This window comes from Protopterus annectens, chromosome 8.part0, assembly GCF_019279795.1.
Source record: "Protopterus annectens isolate FY-2018-M chromosome 8.part0, PAN1.0, whole genome shotgun sequence".
In the NCBI taxonomy this organism is placed as follows: Eukaryota; Metazoa; Chordata; order Ceratodontiformes; family Protopteridae; genus Protopterus; species Protopterus annectens.
Genome location: NC_056741.1, coordinates 1839695930 through 1839715016, shown reverse-complemented (window position 1 = coordinate 1839715016; position 19087 = coordinate 1839695930). Strand labels below are relative to the sequence as shown.

The 19087-nt window shown below is 40.9% G+C and overlaps 1 protein-coding gene across 1 annotated transcript in view; it reads left to right on the top strand.

Annotated features, from left to right (window-relative positions):
* The window catches only part of PDPR (pyruvate dehydrogenase phosphatase regulatory subunit), a 908636-nt gene that overhangs the window by 758855 nt on the left and 130694 nt on the right, over window positions 1-19087 (top strand). Inside the window, exon 16 of the mRNA XM_044081332.1 lies at window positions 16866-16955. Within this exon, the coding sequence (XP_043937267.1) occupies window positions 16866-16955 (90 nt within the window). The remainder of the gene's footprint in view (window positions 1-16865; window positions 16956-19087) is intronic.

Below are 19087 nucleotides of genomic sequence, written 5' to 3'. Positions count from 1 at the left end.
TCTGGAAGGGGGCCCTTTTGGCTGTTGTGGGGTGTGAATAAAGGGAATTCTGTAACCCTCGGATATGATCGACCGTACCCATTTGTCTTGCATGAGGGAATGCCAGGCTTCTGGGTACAGTGATGGTCTTCCCCTGACTGCCTTTGAAGGTGGACAGTCGGGCAGCTCTTCAGAGGTGCTGGGAGGGTTTGTCAGAGAAAGATTCTCTGCTACCCTGATTCTGTGGACCCCCTCTGCCCCTCAGGCGGCGTCTATTATTGTTCCTTCCTCTGCCTCTGGAGGGAAGCTCACCACATGCGTCAGGCAGTACTCCCTGAGGTTTGCAGAACCACATTTTCCCACCTTTCTGACCCTTAGGGTATGGTCTAGAAGGGGTAGAAAAACGGACTCATACGGCAGAGAGAGTCTTGCCTTCCTGCTCGCACCTGGTCAATGTATCCTTCACTTGAGGTCCAAACAAGGCAGAACCGTCAAAGGGGGTGTTAATGAAGGACGCCTTGAAGGGGTCGGCAAAGTTGCAAAGCCGCATCCAGGCGTGTCTCCTTAGAGCAACGCCCGTGCCTGCAGCCCTACTTGCTCCATCGGCGGCATAGGAAATGAGCCGCTTGGAGGAGTTTACAATAGAGTTCAGGGTCCCTAGCTGGGAGTTTATCTTTTCCTGAGACCCCGCAGCTGATGGGTCCTGTAAGGTATCACCTAGTTCTTTGAGAAGGTCTCTCTGAAGACGGGTGAAATGGCACAAATAATTCAGCGAACGCATGGCAAAGGTCGCTGAAGAAAACAGCCACTTGCCGTACCTATCCATAGTCCTAGATTCCTTATTAGGAAGATGAACAGGAACTGAAGGGTCAGCCAACTCCTTCTTAGTGGCCGCCGCCACCACCATGGCATCAACGGAGACGCCCTTAGTGAGAACCTGCTTGTCTGAAGGGGCTGTAATAAATTTTGTGGGCCTCCGGGGAGTTGGTTCCATAGTATCCGGAGCCATCCACGCCTTCCGAGCCACCACCTCCATGAGTGGGTCGAAAGGTGGGGACACCCAGGAGGTGGAAGGGCGAGAACCGAACGCTTCCAGGTACACCGGCTCGTCCTCAAAAGGGTTGAGGGCAGACCAGTTCCCCCTCTGTTTAAGGATCATTAGGATGTCAGAAAATGAGACATCCTCAGAGGGGGACCTTGGGGACCCTTCCGAATCATCCAGGTCGGTGTCAAATGTCACTGACTCCGGGGAGTCCACATGCTTCCTCTTGCATATCCTCTTCCGAGGGGGCTCCCCCACAGGATCAGGGGAGGCCTCAGAAGAGGAGGATACGCCCAATGGGGCGACCTGGAGTGTTGGTTCTCCACGCTTGGGTTCGGGAGGGTAGGCAGAGGCCGAAGCAGGCACCATTGAAGGAGGGGCTGATGGGGCCGACCGTGGCGCCGGTATAGGAGCCAGCATGTTCCTCATGACCTCAAAGGCGCCCCTATCAGGCAGAGAGGAGGGACCCAGCTCCAAAGAGATGAGAGCTCCTCCCGGCACCGAGAGGGGGCGGCTCCGAGGCCGATGTCGGGGCCGAGCTCACCTGCGCCGACGCTCCGAGAGGGAGAATGGGGTCGGACAAGGGTCCGATGCCACTCACCCCCTCAGAACCGATGAGGGAGTCCCGGCACCCGGATCCCTCCAAGGACGGAACCAGTGAAGGGATCGGAACCGACGAAGGAACCGATAAGGTTGGAATCGATTCCGACGCCCCCACGGTACCAACCCCGACAGCCTCCGGCTCCGAGCTCAAAGGATTAGTCGGAGGAGGAACTGAAGCAGGCATTGGGGAAGCCGCTGTCTGTTGAGATGGACTATGCAATAACTGGGCGAGCGCCTGCAACTTCAAAAGCCTACTGACTACCCTCTCGATGTCGTGGTCCGAAAGCCTGGAAGATCTAGAGGAGTGAGACCTATGGCTCCGCTCCGACAATAAAGGGGACTTCAGAGCCGACCTGACCGACTCTAGTTAAGGAGATCGGGAGCGCTTTCGGCTTGGAGACTGCTCCGACGCCAAGGTCGGAGCCGACTGAGGCCACAATGTATTGGTTCCGGCCGGAACCGATGAGGCAGAAGAAGGTCCGCTCGGCGCCGGCTCTGGACATGGAGCCGACGGTTTGGCGGCCTTAGAAGGTTTTCCTGACAGAGGCTTGGTAGGAGAACCTTCGGGCTTCAATAAGCCCCTTAAGATGAGCTTATTTCTGCGCTCCTGCAGGACTCTTGGGCTAAAAGCATGGCAGATGGAACAAGAGTCCTGCAGGTGCAGAGGGCCCAAACAGTACACACAAGAAGTGTGACTGTCTCTCAGAGACATCTTCTGACAGCACGAGTCACACTTCTTGAATCCCGATATCTTGGTATCCTTAGACATGATACCACAGGACGGGACAACAAAGTCTAAACAAGTATACAAACACGCACACAACACTTGAAAGACACTCTTAAAGTTACTACAGTAAAACAAAATTCCACACATACACCTACTAAAGGAATCTGTATAAACCTACTGTACAAAACTACTATAAAGGGGGGGGGGGTAAAGGCCTAACCACCTTAAGGGTGGAAAAGAGTAGGAAAACTATTAATAAAGGGGGAGAAGACTAGTCGGGAGACTACTAACACTACTAGAAAAAATCTAGGGAAAAAATATCAATCAAAAACTATAATTATAAAAAAATTTAAATACAACCTGGAGCCGGTGAAAACGCAACCTCGTAGCTGAAGCGGCAAACGAGATTTGGGTATATGACGCCTAGCATTATGGGACATAGCATAGCCTTGAGCCGGTAAAAATAGCTCTCGAGCTTTAGTATTAGGCCGAGTCGGAGCCGAGGTTCGGCTCCGAACCCATCCAGCAAGAATGAAGGCGAGATTGACAACTTAACATTAATAGTTATGAGTATACAGGAACAGAACAAATTTGCAATGTTAGAAAGTGAAGAGGAAGAAGAGAGAAATGGAATCAGGAGAAGAGCAAGAACAAGACAATGAAAAATCATTTGTTGGGAGACATTGGAGAAGGAAAAGAAAAATAACATCTGGAAGTTAAATGCTTACAAATGAGAAAGGATGATATAGGGGTTTTAGCATTGAATATGAAAATCATTAGAAATGATATAAGAGGTTTGGTGGTGGTAGAATGGTTTAAAAATAAATGCATTTTGCTTGATATATACCAGATGTAACAAGAAAAAAGAATATATGCAGTATGGCGGTGGCATATTGTCGGCCAAGGTGGTGCAGCAGTTAGCATTGTCGCCTCACAGCAAGAGGTTTTTCAGTTTTATTCCCAGCTGGAGTGCCTTCTGTGCAGAGCCTGCATGTCCTCCCTGCTTTCGAGTGAGTTTTAAAGACATGCATTAGGTAGGTGCGTGTGTGTGCGCCTTCTGTGAGGGATGGGTGCCGGGCTGGCAACTCGACACAATAAAAACCCCACTACCAATCAGTCTGCAAACTGGTGATTTGTTGTGGCGACCCCTAACGGGAGAAGCCAAAAGACATTGGTATGTGGGGTGGCACATTGTTTGGTTGGTAGGAAATAAGACATGCTCTGGAACAGGCCTACTAATAAAAAATGAAGAAATAAAAATTTTAGTTGCAACAATAGTAGTACCAGGAAGGGTAATGATATGTGATATGAGAATGAGACTAAAATGTACAAGATTAATAATGATTTGTGCATATAATAATATGATGGAGAGAAAACAGTTGTTTGAACAGATAAAAAAAAATGTGTTAGTAAATATGTTAATAGCAGTGGCAGAAGATTTTAAGTGTAACCTGAGAAAGGAAAGGGAAAAATAACACAGGATATTAAGATGTAAAAGGGTTTAATAAAATGTAGAGATTTAAAAGTAGGAAAAACAGAGAATAGACATATAAAAGGGAATTTTTTTAAGAATGAAGTTGATTATGTAGTTTACTCTAAAGACATGAAAGAAATAATTGGGGGTACAGACTGCAGAGTTTTCAGATCATAGAGCAACATGGGTAGAATAGAGAAGGCCGTGACGTAATAAAGGAGGGAAAGGGGGTAAAGAGATTAATTGCAGTTTAAAAAGGAGGAAGACATGATAAAAGAGAAATTATATAAACATCACATGACATTGAGATAATTTTATAAAAATTGGACACAATGGTTGGTAGTGTATAGGCAGAAGTATAAAAATATATTTATAAATGGAAAAAAACAATAAGAAAAAAAAGCAAGCTAAAATATAAAGACACTGCAGAATTTTGTGAAAGGGGTGAAACAGGAATTGACAGAGAAGTAGAAAAACAAATGTATGAAAAACAGAGGAAAAGTAAGAATGATATTATATAGGCAAAGATTTTTTTCTGCAAGGAAAAAGAGGAGGTTCTCCTTATTTAGGGTTAAAAGCAGAAAAGGAATTATATATTCTCTCTTGGATGGAACAAAAATAGAAAATACAAATAAAAAGATATTTGGTAGAAATTTTTTAATGAAAAATGTATGAAATAGAGGTGCAAGAAGGAAGGAAAGTGAAAGAAAAATCTGAAAAAGTAAGGAATGTTTAGAAAATGATACAACAGTAGAAGAAATAAAGAAGGTGGTAAAAGAAGGTAAAAATGAATCAGTGTCAGGATTAGATGGTAAAAGTTATAAGTATAAATATATAAGGACAAAGGAAAAGTTTTTTTTATTTTTAATATTAAATGAATGGATGAGGGAAGGTGTAGTGGAAGAAGACGTGTTGGAGTGCTAAAATGTATATGGAAAAAGGATGAAAGAAAAGATTAAAAAATGGAGAGCCATAATGCTTAGGAATACTGACTATAAAATATTTATGAAAAAACTACAAAAAAGATGGCAAAAGTATTGAAGTAGTAGAACTGATTTATGGTATAAAAGGAAAAGAGGTGAAAGAAATTAGTTATAGTGAAAAAAGTAAAAACAAAAAATCTGAAATCCACTGTGTCATTCCTTCAAGCCAACAGTTTATTAGACAGAGAGGGAATGCTTTCATCTGTTCACATTCAAACTTTTCAGACTCTGACTACAAGATAAAACTCAGCTCATAAAATAGTAAAAAAAATGAGGACATCATTTCAAACACATCCATTCAAGTCCCTTCTTTAAAATCAGTTCTTTCACTTGATCTTAATCCACGGAACACATCCGGTCATGTCCCTTCTTTAAAATCATTTCTTGTACTTTGTGTTAAGCCTCTGTTTACATAAAACACATTTAAATTAATATGGTTATTCAATCCTGCAGAATTTGTAGAATTTAATCTTATTTGCTGCTCATACTCCTTGGTGTCTAACATGCCTTTTGCATCCCCGCCCCTAATAACAGGTTCTGTAGTCTCTAGCACATAAAATAAACTTTTTAAAATTTCTGCCTTTTGTAGTATGTCTATACAAAGCATTTTTGCCATTCTTTTTTTTAATTGCATGACAATGTGCATGTATTCTTGCACTCAGTTTACTAATAGACCTGCCCACATAAAATGCCTGGCATGACAAACACTCAAACATAAATGACATTAAATGTACTACAGTTGTACTATTTTAGTGCAACATAACTTATTCCCGTATGCAAACAGAAAAAGGGACTGTTCGCTACAAATCTGCATTGATTGCACTTATTACATGAATGTGTTTCTTTTATTCTTAAATCACTTCCTTCTATTTTCTCTTTTTCTTTTAAGAATATTGTTAATGCTGTAACATTTTTATTTATAATAATGGGTGCTGCAACCACATCTTTATCCAGTGCAAGATCTCCATCCAAATTCTGCCAATTATTTGACACTGCATCACAAATTGCTGGACTGTTATAAGTAAAAGTTAATACTAAAACTAAATTAAATTATAATTTTTGCATCATTAACTCCCATTGCAGAGGGGTTAGCATCTTTTTCATCTTTGTCAGCCAGTGGATTATATTGCAGTTTTCTTCTCTTTTTTTCTGTCACTGGCCATCTCCTCAATGACAGTTACAGGGTGTCCCCTTTCTTTAAGCATTGTTTTTAAACTGACCATTTCTCTTTCAAAACCAGAATAATTTGTGGTTAGTCTACTAATCCTCACCATCTGATCTCATACTATATTATGTTTTTGATGGGTGGGAGTACATTACCAATTAATGTAAGTAGCTGTTACAACAGCTTTCCTTGCAACTGTGGTAAATAACTTGTCATTTGACAGAGATTTGTCAACTTTAATATCCAAGAATATTATACTGCAACTGTTTACAGTGAACGTAAAATTCAGGGATTTGGTTATTTTGTTCATATATAGGTTCATAGGTTCATACTAGGCTATCTGCCCTACGGCATTTATAAGCCTAGCCAGAGTGTGTTTGGCTTTTGCCACCCATTTTAAATTAATTTTGCTATGCCCTTTTTCGAGGTTAGTATACTGTGCCTCTGCCTAACACTGACACAGAAGTGATACCCGGGGTAAACCTACGATCTCCCATCCACTCATCAAGATTCCTCTTGAAGAGAGTCAATGAGGGACTCTGCCTAACCTGGACTGGGATTTTATTCCAGAGTGAAGGGAGCCTCTGGGTTATGAATCTGTCCCTCCAGCATGTCCTATTTATTTCAGTGCTGAAGTTCAAGTCTCTCGAGTGCGTAGCTCGATGGGATTTGGATTTTCTGAGGTGCAGCATGTCCATTAATTCCGGGTTGGACATGGCTTTATACGTCAGGCACAGATCGCCTCTGAGCAGGCAGTATGCCACTGAGTAGAGCTGGAGTTTCTTTAACCGGGCAGCATATGGCATCTGTTTGAGCCCTATGATCCTCTTGGTGAGGTACTTTTGGGGTCTTTCCAGTTGCTGCAGGTGTCTGGTAAGGTACATCCCAAAAGGGTCTTTGTACTCAATTATGGGCTTGATGAGGGATGAGTAAAGAGGCACGATGACCTCCCCTGATCTAGATGTGAATCCCTTCATGATTAGGTGGGCTATATAAAATGTTTTTCTAACCACTTTGGCCACGTGGTTGTCAAATGAGAGATTGCTATCAACTTGGGTCCCCAGGTCCCTAATTACTTCTTCTGTACTTAATGGATTACCACCTATGTGGTAATTTGTGGGCACATTGTTTTTGCCAAAGGGGATGACTATACACTTTTTGGCGTTTAGCTTGAGGCCATGGCTCTGGCACCAGTTGTCTGTTTCTATGAGGCCCTTTTGGAGGATGCTTGTGTTGGCTGGAGAGTCGATTATGGCGCCCAGTTTGCAGTCATCTGCGAACTTAGTCAGCCACAGTCCTTCCGTGTTGGCCTGTACCTCCAAGAAATATATACCGAACAAGAGAGGTCCCAGGACTGAGCCTTGTGGGACACCACTTGTAACTGGTTTGGAATCTGACATGGCTCCAGCAATTCTAACCATGTGGGTTCTGTCCTTGAGCCAGTTTGCAACCCATCTAGTGACATAGGGGTTTATATTTAAGCTGGTGAGCTTATCTATAATGCCCGAGTGGGGTATTGTATCGAAGGCTTTTGCGCAGTCCAGGTAGGCTGTGTGGACCACCTTCCCCTCGTCAATGGCCTTGGTGACTGTTTCAAAGAAATCAACCAGATTTAAGAGGCAGGATCTGCCCTTAACAAAGCCGAACTGGGTAGGATCCAGTGTCTGTAGGTCCCCAATATCTTTATTTATTAGGTCCATGATGATCCTTTCCATAGCTTTGCAGACCAAGCTAGTCAGGCTTATGGGGCGATAGTTTCCAGGATCCGTTGAGGCACCACCTTTGTGGAGAGGGACCACTGTTGCTGTACGCCACTCTTTGGGTACATATCCTGTAGTAAGGCTGAGATTGAACAGTAGTTTTATGTTTGGGTTTAGCTCTTCTTTGAGTTCATGTAGGACGCAGCCCGGGACACCGTCTGGTCCCATTGATGCTGTGTTTTTTGCTTTGGAGAGGGCAGCTCTTACCTGAGCATCTGAGATGTCAGGGGGGCAACACTCTGCTGGGATAAATATTTGCCCTTTTGGTGGGGAGGGGGGGGAGAAGTGTGCGCTGAACCTGTCAGCTAGGATGTTGGCAATGTCTGTGGGTTTGGTGTATTTTCTGTCATTTTGGACTAATTCTGAGCATATCTGGGAATTCCCACCCAGGTTCCTAACATAACTAAAGAAAGCCTTGTGATTATCCTTAGTGTCCTGTGCAATTTTTCTCTCAAAGCTGGCCTTAGACAATTTTATGAGTGCCCATAGTTTTTTGCTAATACTGATCAGAGATGCCTTCCCTTTTTGGGATTTTGCTCTATCATGTAGTAGCTTCCTCCTTCTATTGTATAGTTTGTTTATGGCTGGGGTCCACCAGACAGGACGTCTGCCTTTGGAGGATTGGGTCTTGGTTTTATTTGGGATTGCATGATCCATGCATTCCTGAAGGTGTTCATAGAATGCATTTATAAAGGATTCTGCAGTCTGGGCCGTATTTTCCACAGGCCCGGGGGCTTTGAAGGATTCGACCTCGGTTTTGAGGAGTGTGAAATTTGCTTTAGAGAAGTTTTTCACTGTGGTTTTCAGGGCAGGGGGTGGAGTCGGGATGTGAATATCCAGCGAGATTAGTTTATGGTCTGATCTTACCATTGAGGGATACACTTCTGGTCTGGAGCATAGAGTCCCCATGTTGGTGATGATCAGGTCCAGTATGTTTTCCCCTCTTGTGGGAGTGGTAACAAGTTGTTCCATAGCATTTGAGTTTATAAATTCTAGGAACCTTTGGGCTAGGGTGTTGGAGCTAGAGTAATGCTCCCAGTCTATGTTTGAGTAGTTGAAGTTGCCCAATATAATGGTGTTCGGAGAGACCTTCATATTTTCCAGTGTTCTCTGGAAGGCCGAGTGGGGTTCCTGGGTTTGGGAGGGTGGTCTGTAGCAGGCTATAAACTGGATGGCAGTTTTACCCACTGTTAGTTGCACATGGATAGTCTCTGAAGCTTCATGCTGTGCCACCAACCTGGAGGTGTGGGTATCTTTGACGAATATTGATACTCCCCCTCCTTTTGTGGTACGGTCCAAGTTTTGGGGCCGAAAAGCATGGTATGAGGTATAACCTGGTAGTGCTGGGGTGCTCTCGGGAGCCTTGAACCAGGTTTCTGTTACTGCACAGATATAGATGTTCTCCATGCTAAGGAGAGTTTCGAGTGTGTGCATCTTGAGGTTTAGACTTCTGGCATTGAGTAGCATTACTCTTAGTTTCTTATCTCTTGTGATACCTATGGAGGAGGGTTTGTCTTTTGAGCCTTGCCTAAAAAAGGCACTATGGGGTTTGCAGGAGCCTTTGCCAATATCCGAAAGCCCAGGGTTGACAGGTGCAAGCCGTCCCTAGCGAAGCATCGTGGCTTGTCGAGCATATCATCCCAGGCTGACAGGCATTGGATCCCCTTTGAATGACACCAATACTTAAGCCAATTGTTGAAATTGATCATCTTGTCTTCATATTGTGGCATCATTCTTGGTGAGGGTAAGATGCTACTCAAGGTCAGGCTCATACCGGCCTGGGCTACATGCTCAGAGAGCTCCTGTATGTCTCTCTTCATGTAGTCCAGGAAGGTACGTCTCAGGTCATTCACACCAGCATGGACAATGACCGAGTCATATTTGTACTTGCCTTGGAGTGACCTGAGTGCTTGTGTTATGTGGCGGATCCTAGCACCCGACAGGCAGCTCACCGTGACCTTCTCCTTGTTCAGCCTGGTGAGCAGGACGTCAGTGTGCCTGACGATAGAGTCACCTATTACAAGTGTATCAGGTGTGTTGTTTAGCCTTAAGGGATATGACTGTTCGGCACACTGGCTTTGTGAGCTGTGTGTTGCACGTGTTTTGCTTTGGGGTAGCGGTTGCTCGGGTGTCTGCTTTGGAGGTCTCTGCTGCTTAGGCAGATTTTTATTTAGAGCCTCCGACTATGTTTTTGTGTGTTTGTGTTTGGTTTGCTGTCGTGGTAGGTCTATGTGAGACTGGAATTGTAGTGAGTGTGGTTTCCTTCTCCTCCTGACTGGTTTCGCCAGTACTGAGTTGAGAGAGCTTAGCCTCCAGTATGGCTATATGGTTGCATCTCTCACATGTGTTGGAATTTGTTGGGAGGAGGAGAGGGTTGTCTGGGTACATGAAACAGTTGTAACATTGCCTCAAGATTCCCAGATTCACCAGCTGGACCGGAGAGGAGATTGACAACTGACCTTTGGACATGCTAGAATAGTATTGGGAATTCCTTTATAATTGAAAAAAAAGGGCCAGTGGGGAACGAGGTACTCAAGGGGAGTTTGTGAGGGTGTAGTGCTTTTAATATTTTAGTGCTGACTTATACAATTGCTTTAGTAAGCAAGTGCCAGGTAACTTAAATGCAATGTGTTACAGGTAACTTAAATGCAAAAACGACAAACAGTAACTTTTTCTTTCAAGTGAAACAAGGAAATAAGTACAGTAAGCAGTGCAGATATCACTAGGGATCCACAGAAGCGCTGAAAAGCCGCATTTTAGGTGGCATTAGCGTTTCAGGGAAATAACAAGCAAACAAACAAGCAGCATACAAATAAAGCTAGATTCAGCAGGCCTGGATCTAGTCTATGCTACAGCAAGCAAGGTGTACCAACTTCAGTAAGAAGCAGTTCAAATATGCAGAGCACTATAAGCCTTTAACCAGAAATTCCCAGCTCAGAAGGGCAGAGTCCAGCCTCTCCTCCCACAAGAGTGCAGACCATGAACCCTTTTAATGTAAAATAACTGGCCTGAAGCCCAAGTGCTTAAACCAGAATTAATACACTTTTAGAATAACAGACACTGAGCCCTGAATCAGCAGTTCCCAATTTAGAAGGATGTAAGCTACCTGTTCTGCCACTACAGTGCAGACCACAAACCTTCTTAATGTAAAACAAAGCCCAAGTGCTTAAACCAGAATTAATACACTTTTAGAATAACAGACACTGAGACCTCAATCAGCAGTTCCCAACTTAGAAGGATGTAATCTACCTGTCCTGCCACCACAGTGCAGGCCACAAACCTTCCTAATGTAAAACAGCTGGTCTGAAGCCCAAGTGCTTAATCCAAAAGACTTAGAATGATAGCTACACTTTAATCAAGTTACTACAAAGCAGTAATAAATGCAATTGAATACTTTAAAGAATGCCTGGATTAGTGCTCAGGTTATACAAACAAAGCTAGATTCAGCAGGCCTAGATCTAGTCTATGCTACAGCAAACAATGTGTACCAATTTTAGTAAGAAGCAGTTTAGATATGCAGGCACTATAAACCTTTATCTAGAAATTCCCAGCTAGAAGGCCAGAGTCCAGCCTCTCCTCCCACAAGAGTGCAGACCACGAACCCTTTTAATGTAAAATAACTGGCCTGAAGCCCAAGTGCTTAAAACAGAATTAATACACTTTTAGAATAACAGACACTGAGCCCTCAATCAGCAGTTCCCAACTTAGAAGGATGTAAGCTACCTGTCCTGCCACCACAGTGCAGTCCACAAACCTTCCTAATGTAAAACAACTGGTCTGAAGCCCAAGTGCTTAAACTAAAAGGCTTAGAATGAGTTACACCAAGCAGTAATAAATACAATTGAGTACTTTTAAGATGACGCAAAAGCAAAATAAAGTAGGAAGAAACACAAATACAGTGAAATCAGAATTTTTTTTTTTTTTTTGAGTGAGCAAATGAGATGGGCCCAGGAGTTGCAGGGCAGAAACAAGTGCAAATGCAGACCTTCAAATCAGAAAGTTGAGAGAGATGGAAGACCGCCCAAACGGCCAATAACTACAAATTCTGGGCCAGAACCACTCCTTATGTGGTAGACAGGTTACCTAGTGCTTACCACTCACACTGATAAGCTTGAAGGCTTCCCTCCAACACAGAAAGGCTTGGGGGCTCTTACAAATAGTCCTGGATACAGCAAATCTGTATCTAGAACACTAATTACAGGAAAGATAGGAAACAGGTTTACAATTTTTTTTTTTTTTTTTCAGAAAAGTAGCAAAAACAGTAGTAAAAACAATTCACATGCAGTGCAAGCTGGCACACTTGATTATGTAGCAATATTAGTCCACACACAGTTTAAAAAATGTAATTAAATTAAAAAGGACTAAAAGCAAGTGCAGAAAGGGTTTATTAGGTAGAATGCGGTAAAGAGATGGGACTGGGGGAGTCCTAGATCAGATCTACAGTGGGGCGGGCACTGCAAAAGCCACCAAATTTAAACTACAACCAGAACAGGGAGGGGGGGTGGGGAAAGTTTCAACAGAGATGTGAGGAATCAGAGTGCAAATTATAAAACCCAAAAATATATACTGATCTCTGTATATTTGCAGAACACTAAGACAACAGATATCTAAGCAACAATTTGGCTCTATAATACAGAATAATACAGAAAAATATACTCAGCTCTATATATTTGCAGATAGTCTTGTAAGGCTGTTCCACTTTAAATGCAGACTGCTGCTATTAACAGTTCAAATTAAGGGAACCTTGAGTTAACAACACACAAGCAATAGAAACCACAGTGAGGGGGGGGAAGAAAGTTTCAACAGAGATGTGAGGAATCAGAGTGCAAATTATAAAAGCAAAAAATATATACTGATCTCTGTATATTTGCAGAACACTAAGACAACAGATATCTAAGCAACAATTTAGCTCTATAATACAGAATAATGCAGAAAAATATACTCAGCTCTGTATTTGCAGATAGTCTTGTAAGGCTGTTCCACTTTTTCCTGAAAACTTAGTAGCAAATTATTGTTGCCACTCTAAATAAGTATATAATTAATAAAATGCACATACTTTTTTCAAAAAGATTGAAAAGCATTGTCGTAAGCATAAAGGTATTCCCAGTGTGCAAAAACTGGGGGTCTTTGCAACACCCACAGCCACCCATTGACTTTACTGGAATAAATTCTTATTAAAATTAAAGTAGTTGTGTTTCAAAACTGCCTCCAAATATGAAGTGATAAAGTCAACTTTTCCATCACTAAATGACTGGTTTTGAAGCAAATGTTATTTAAACTAAACAAGACCGGTGTCAATGGGAATGACCATATATACACTGTGAATATCAGATGTTACTAAGTAATCATGACTTGTTACCATAATCTTCTTAAAATTGCTAATGCAGTCAGCAGAATCTAATATGAAAGATTTTATGTTTTTTACAACAGGTTTCAACTTATATTCAACAAATGTAGCTAAAGGTTCTGTTTTAGAACCTGCAGCCGACACCGTCAGTCTCAGTGGTAGATTGTTGCAGTCCATACGAGGTTTGGGTATGCCAAATATCACTCTTATTCTAGGGAAGGTTACAGTCAAAAAGTTTATCAGCTTTTCATCTGTATACCCCTGTTGCAAACTCCATTGTAAAACTTCTTCAATTTCTTTATACCCAGCATTAATTGTTCCTTTATCCACTTGTTTGTAAAAGGAACTATCACTTGAGTTCATGCATTTTTGTATTATAATTACATATATCCATGACTACTACACCACTACCACCTTTATCAGCCTTCATTTCCCGTATCTCAGCATCATTAATTTTAATAACACATTTCATTTACATTTACAGAAAGAGTATAGAACTTTCTTTTACACCGTTTCAGTGGGGTTGACCTGATTTCTTTTCCACATACCTTTTCGAAGCAGTCAATAACGTTATTGGGTGGTGGTATAAAAATATGGGTTTGCTTAAGCCTTTATCACTGTTGTTTCTTTGTCATTATTGTAAAAAAAACTTGGGTTTTAGATGATGTCATGATTTTTTACTATTTTTTGGGCCGAGTTTTATCTTGCAGTTAGAGTCTGAATAAGTAAGTGAGGTTGATTGGAAAGATGAGAATGGTAAAATATGGTTTTACATTTCTTCTGTGTACCCATGGAAGGAATTGAAAGAAGATGAAAAAAGGCAATAAAAGACTGAAGAAAAAGAGTTGTAATTTTTATGAAGCAGAGGATTTTTTTGTGGAGAATTTTATTATACAAGCTATTAGTGAAAGGGAATATGAAATGAAAGGGGATATGAAATGTAAGGTGATGGGAAGAAAGAAAACATGTTGACTGTAGTGAAGAAACAACAAAACATTTTTTTTTGGATTGCAAAAAGAATAAAGATTTTTGAGAAGTGTTTAAAAGTGAATATAGATGGGTAGGGTTTAAATCTGTAATATTAAAATGGCGATGAAATATAATATTGAATGGTGACAGTATGAGTAATGTGGGAAAAAAAGATGTGAGAATTTGTTATATAACAAGAAAATAGAAGATGTATTAGCTGACATAAGAAATGGTTGTTAATAGAAATGGTGGGAGGATAGAGGATAAATATAAAGGAAATAGAGAAATGGAACTGTTTACTTGACTTTTTTTTTTTTATAACTGGAAAATAAGTTTTTAAGTATGGATGTTAAAAAATGTGTATAAATAAGTGATTTAAAGTTTTTTATAGAGTATAAAATTTAATGTAAATGTTAATAATGTGCCCATGCTCTCTCATTTTGATACATGCCTGTGCTTCCTCCAACTCGGGCGGATGGGACCTTGTTTTAATGCCTCATCTGAAGGACAGCTCACTCAGGAGTGCAGCACCCGACTTAAGCTTCACTGCAGTGACAGTACTGGGAAATTATTCCAAGTACCCGGTGTGGGTATAGAACCCTTCTGATCTTGCAGCATAAAAGGCAAGTGTGCAGCGTATTGAGCTACAGACACCAAGAAATTCATGAGAGAAGCACCCCACCCCCATCCATCTTAGAATGCCTAACAACCTGCTAACCTTAACCCTGCCTCTTAACACTAATCCCCACAACTTAACTTAGAAAAACCCTTGCATAATACTGCCACTATTCAGACAAATTATGGCTTAGTGTTATGGAAGGGTTTTGATATAAAGATCACGAAAGGAAATTATTTCCTTTTCTGGTCTTTTGCACTTTCTGTGTTAGGGTTTTCAGTATTATGAATGTTCAAAATGTTTTTACTGATGGATTTGCAGTTCGCATTTGGGCATTTTTGATAAGTATGCACACACACACACCCACGTGCACAGTCATACACAAACACAATACATCATGTAAAACGTACATATAAAGAACTTATCATTTGTGTAAGTTATGTATACCACACACACACACAAAATAGAGTAGACTTGCCTGTCGTACAAGTGTAACACTTTAGATTTGACAAATTTAGTAAATGTAGTGAACATTATATGAGAAGTGTACCCTTGCACTCTAATAGCATTAAATACAAAGTAGTGAAAAGCCATAAAGGGAACTATGCAAGTATTTTATAGAATATTTGTTGATGCTAAGGAAGTTGTATCTAGTTGGGGGGGGGGGCTGTGCCTCCACCCCTAGAGTAAATATAGTAACTCCAAAGTTGTATGGTCTTGGAGTAAGAGAAACGCTTAACTTTTATAGAAAATAGTCTTTCCTTGTCTCCAGTTTTTAAGACCTCGTTGGTAATGTTTAGTTAGCAAGGTTGGGGAGGTGCAAGGGTGGGAGGCAGCACTACCCTCATACATAGGTGATTACTAGGCTAATAACCCAGGGGGACTTTTTAAGCCAAGCCATGCTTCCCAAATGTATCTGACAAATTTTGATATCCTAGGGTTATTTTAAGAGGTATATACAGGCTTGTTATGGGTGGTCGGTTATTTACAGGTTGTTTCTGTCTTAATGGAGACATAGGTGCCAGACCAGGGGTAAATTTTCCAATTATCCATCTAGTGGTCCCAGTTGTACTTGAACTGGATTAGAGAAGAACTCTGCTTCACATGGATGGGAAGCCTATTAAAGGGAAGGTATAGTAATTTTTATGAGGCGCACCACTGTAGTATCATTCAACACGTTTAAGGTCTCACTGAATGAAGCCAGCCATGACATGGGGAACTTAAATCAATGGGATGGAATGCTGACATCCAAGAATGGCAGTAAGCTGATCCTGATTTGATTTGAACATGCAGCCCTAAAATTGGGAGCATACCTCTCAACATGTTATAGCAAGACATCTGGACGAAGTAATAAATAATGGGGAGACAACAGCCCAAAATAGGTATACTTTTTAAATTCTTACAAACTTAGAAAGTGGATAGAATGACAAGTTTTGCATTAGTATGAATTTTCTGAGGGATATGAAGTCTGAAAGTCAAATGACTGTCATTATTTTATGACTTAAACCGTCGATGATTAACCAATGATTTGCTAGAAAACCACAGTTTTATGAGAAATGAACCAAAAATATGAGGCAATAATCTGGACATTCTGTGAAAATCTGTACAGTTGAGAGGTATGATTGGGAGTCAGATACACTACCGTTGTGTCATGAGATCTGTGTACAAAACATTTAGAAGAGTTATAACTTGGTATCAGCAGTACTTCTCTTTTGTTTACCATATGTTTGACATGCATTAAGTGCCTTGTGTTTATAGATGTGCATCGTAATATCTAAAATGACTGATAAATAAGAGTGCAGCATTTACTGTTGACTTTATTAAACTTGACCCAATAGTTGTCAGAATTTGGTCTTGTACCCATTTCTTAACCTAATCAGATTTTCCTTCTAAGTCTCCTAACTTTCAGTTTAAGTTTTTAACCTGCCTAGCCAAATAACACTTTAATTGACTGGAAAAGGAATTGAGCTGTTAAGCTGTCAATTGCATACATAATACTGACATGAATGGAAGGGTTTACTTCCAACTCAGATTAAAGAGGAAGAAATTCTTCACTGAAGTAAAAAGTGGGATGGTTGTCCATCCTGCATTCACTTCCTACTGCAGGCGACTTTTATGAGACAGTTTAGTGTGGGTACTTGCATAAGAAAACTTTCTGGAGTTCACTGCTGCACTAATGGTTAATTTGTTTGTTTTGTAGGAGATGAGCGTAGGCTATGCTAATGGAATCCGTGTTATGAGCATGACCCACACAGGAGAGCCAGGATTCATGCTGTATATACCAATTGAGGTATGAGATTTCTTTAAATTATTATTCAAGTATAATGAAAATATGTTTCACAGGTGTGTTGTGTGAAAGCATTTGAGAAAAGTCAGTTGAAAGCCATCTCTTGTATTTTATTTAAAAATGTTTAAAAACAATCACTGTGTTAAAATTCATAGCATTTTAATATTTAAAATGCAGATGTGTCCGCCTGGCTTTTTTGTAACCAGTTATTTACCCTTTATATACACAGTCATTTTTACATCTTGATAGTTAATATAACCGGATATCCTGCATTAGAAAGGCTTATTCTAGTTCTGGCCATCTTCCCCACTCATTCCAAATGTTTTTGAAAACACCTGGAAAAATTACATCTACATAAAATTATAAGTTAGTAATATAGTTAATGCTAAGGAGGTGATAATAAAGAAATGTCACTGTACTTGTAGACAGCCAGTGTCCGTCTGGTCTCTCAGTGTCAGCACTATACATGAACATTGCACCTACAAACATCTTGCATGGATTAAGCTGAACCTCTGTTTAAAAAGTGTTTTTACAGGGTTGAGGAGCAAGCACCTGCATCCCCACAGCCCTGCATGTGAGAATATGCTAACTGTGGGATTGTGCAACTTTGTGGGTAAGAAGAAACTTCCTCAGTCCCACAGTTCCCTGCTCTTTTAAGTGCATATTCTTCGAGTTAAGACATAAATCAGTTTATGGAAAAAATAACTATTCCTATACATAGAATAAGTGGAGAAAACTTATCAAACAAAGGATAAAAATTCACCTTGGTTCAGACAAATCACAAATGTAAGCAGCAAAAAAACAACAAGAACTAAGACAGCTAAAACCATAAATTTAATTGGAAAGCATAAAAGATAAGCGCTTTTGGACAATTCCTTCATCAGATCAAAGAACAAAGTGTGTTTAACTGTTTTAAGTAACACTTCAGTCACAGACTCAAAGCTGCACCACACCTCTTTCCTCTTTTTCAGAGCTTTTGCGTATAGCAGGTTAACCATTTCAGTGCCTGAGCTTGCATTCTCTCAAAATGGGTTTTAGGGGAAGTATCCATTCAACCCTGGGGGTATATCAGCTTGTACGTCTGCTATCCATTGGGCTTCTGCCACTGATTTCCCAGAATTTATAAATCATTTTTATACAACCTGTAGTTTTATAACTGTCATTAACCAGTTGGTTGATATGATTAGAAAAATCAAAGCTGGATCTACCCATGTACCCAGGTCCTTAAATGAATCTACAGTTTCAATCACTGTGTGCTGTATTCAATATTCACCTTTCAATTTATGTCTCTCAAATCTCATATACTTAATTCTTGATGTATTTGGCAGCATACTATTCTCCTGTGCCCCAATGGCCAACTTACTCAAGTTCTTTTGCAGAGAATACAGACTAGGACATCTCAGATGAAGAAGATAAGTCTGCATGATACAGGCTAAACAAGTAAGGGCCTAGGACAGAGCCCTGTGGGACAGCCTGGCTGTAACCAAGAATTTCACCTGTCCAATTGCTGTATGATGCCTGCCATGTTCAATTTGTAAGCCATGCAGCTATCCGTCTTATTAAGAGTAAATCAATACCTAATTGTTCTAATTCATTGATCATTGTTTTGTGCATGACCCTGTCAAATGCTAAAGTTAAATCTATATATAAATTACATCACAATTTTTTATTCATAGCTGTTATTGTGTTGTTATAGAACATCATGTTATAGGTTGTTCTAATTCTTCTTTCGGCTTCTCCCGGTTAGGGGTCGCCACAGCGGAACTCCGGTCTGCTAATGATTGGCAGTAGATTTTTACGGTGCCAAGGTGCCAGCTCGATGCCCAACCTTCAACGAAGGCACGCCCATTCTACGCATGTCTTTCGAACGCCACTCGACCATGGGGAGGACATGCAGACTCCACACACAAGGCGCCCCAGCCGAAAATCGAACGGGAGAACCTCTTGCTGTGAGGCGACAACGCTACTGCTACGGCTTATAATGTTATAGGTTGTAATAGATCTGTTTTTAGTATATATGGTTTCAAGTCCCATCCTTTCCATTTTTGGCAATTTATCCCTATATTACATTCTGCATTATTTTTCCACAACATGAAAGTAGACTTAGGGGTCTATATCACTCTGGGTTTGTCCTA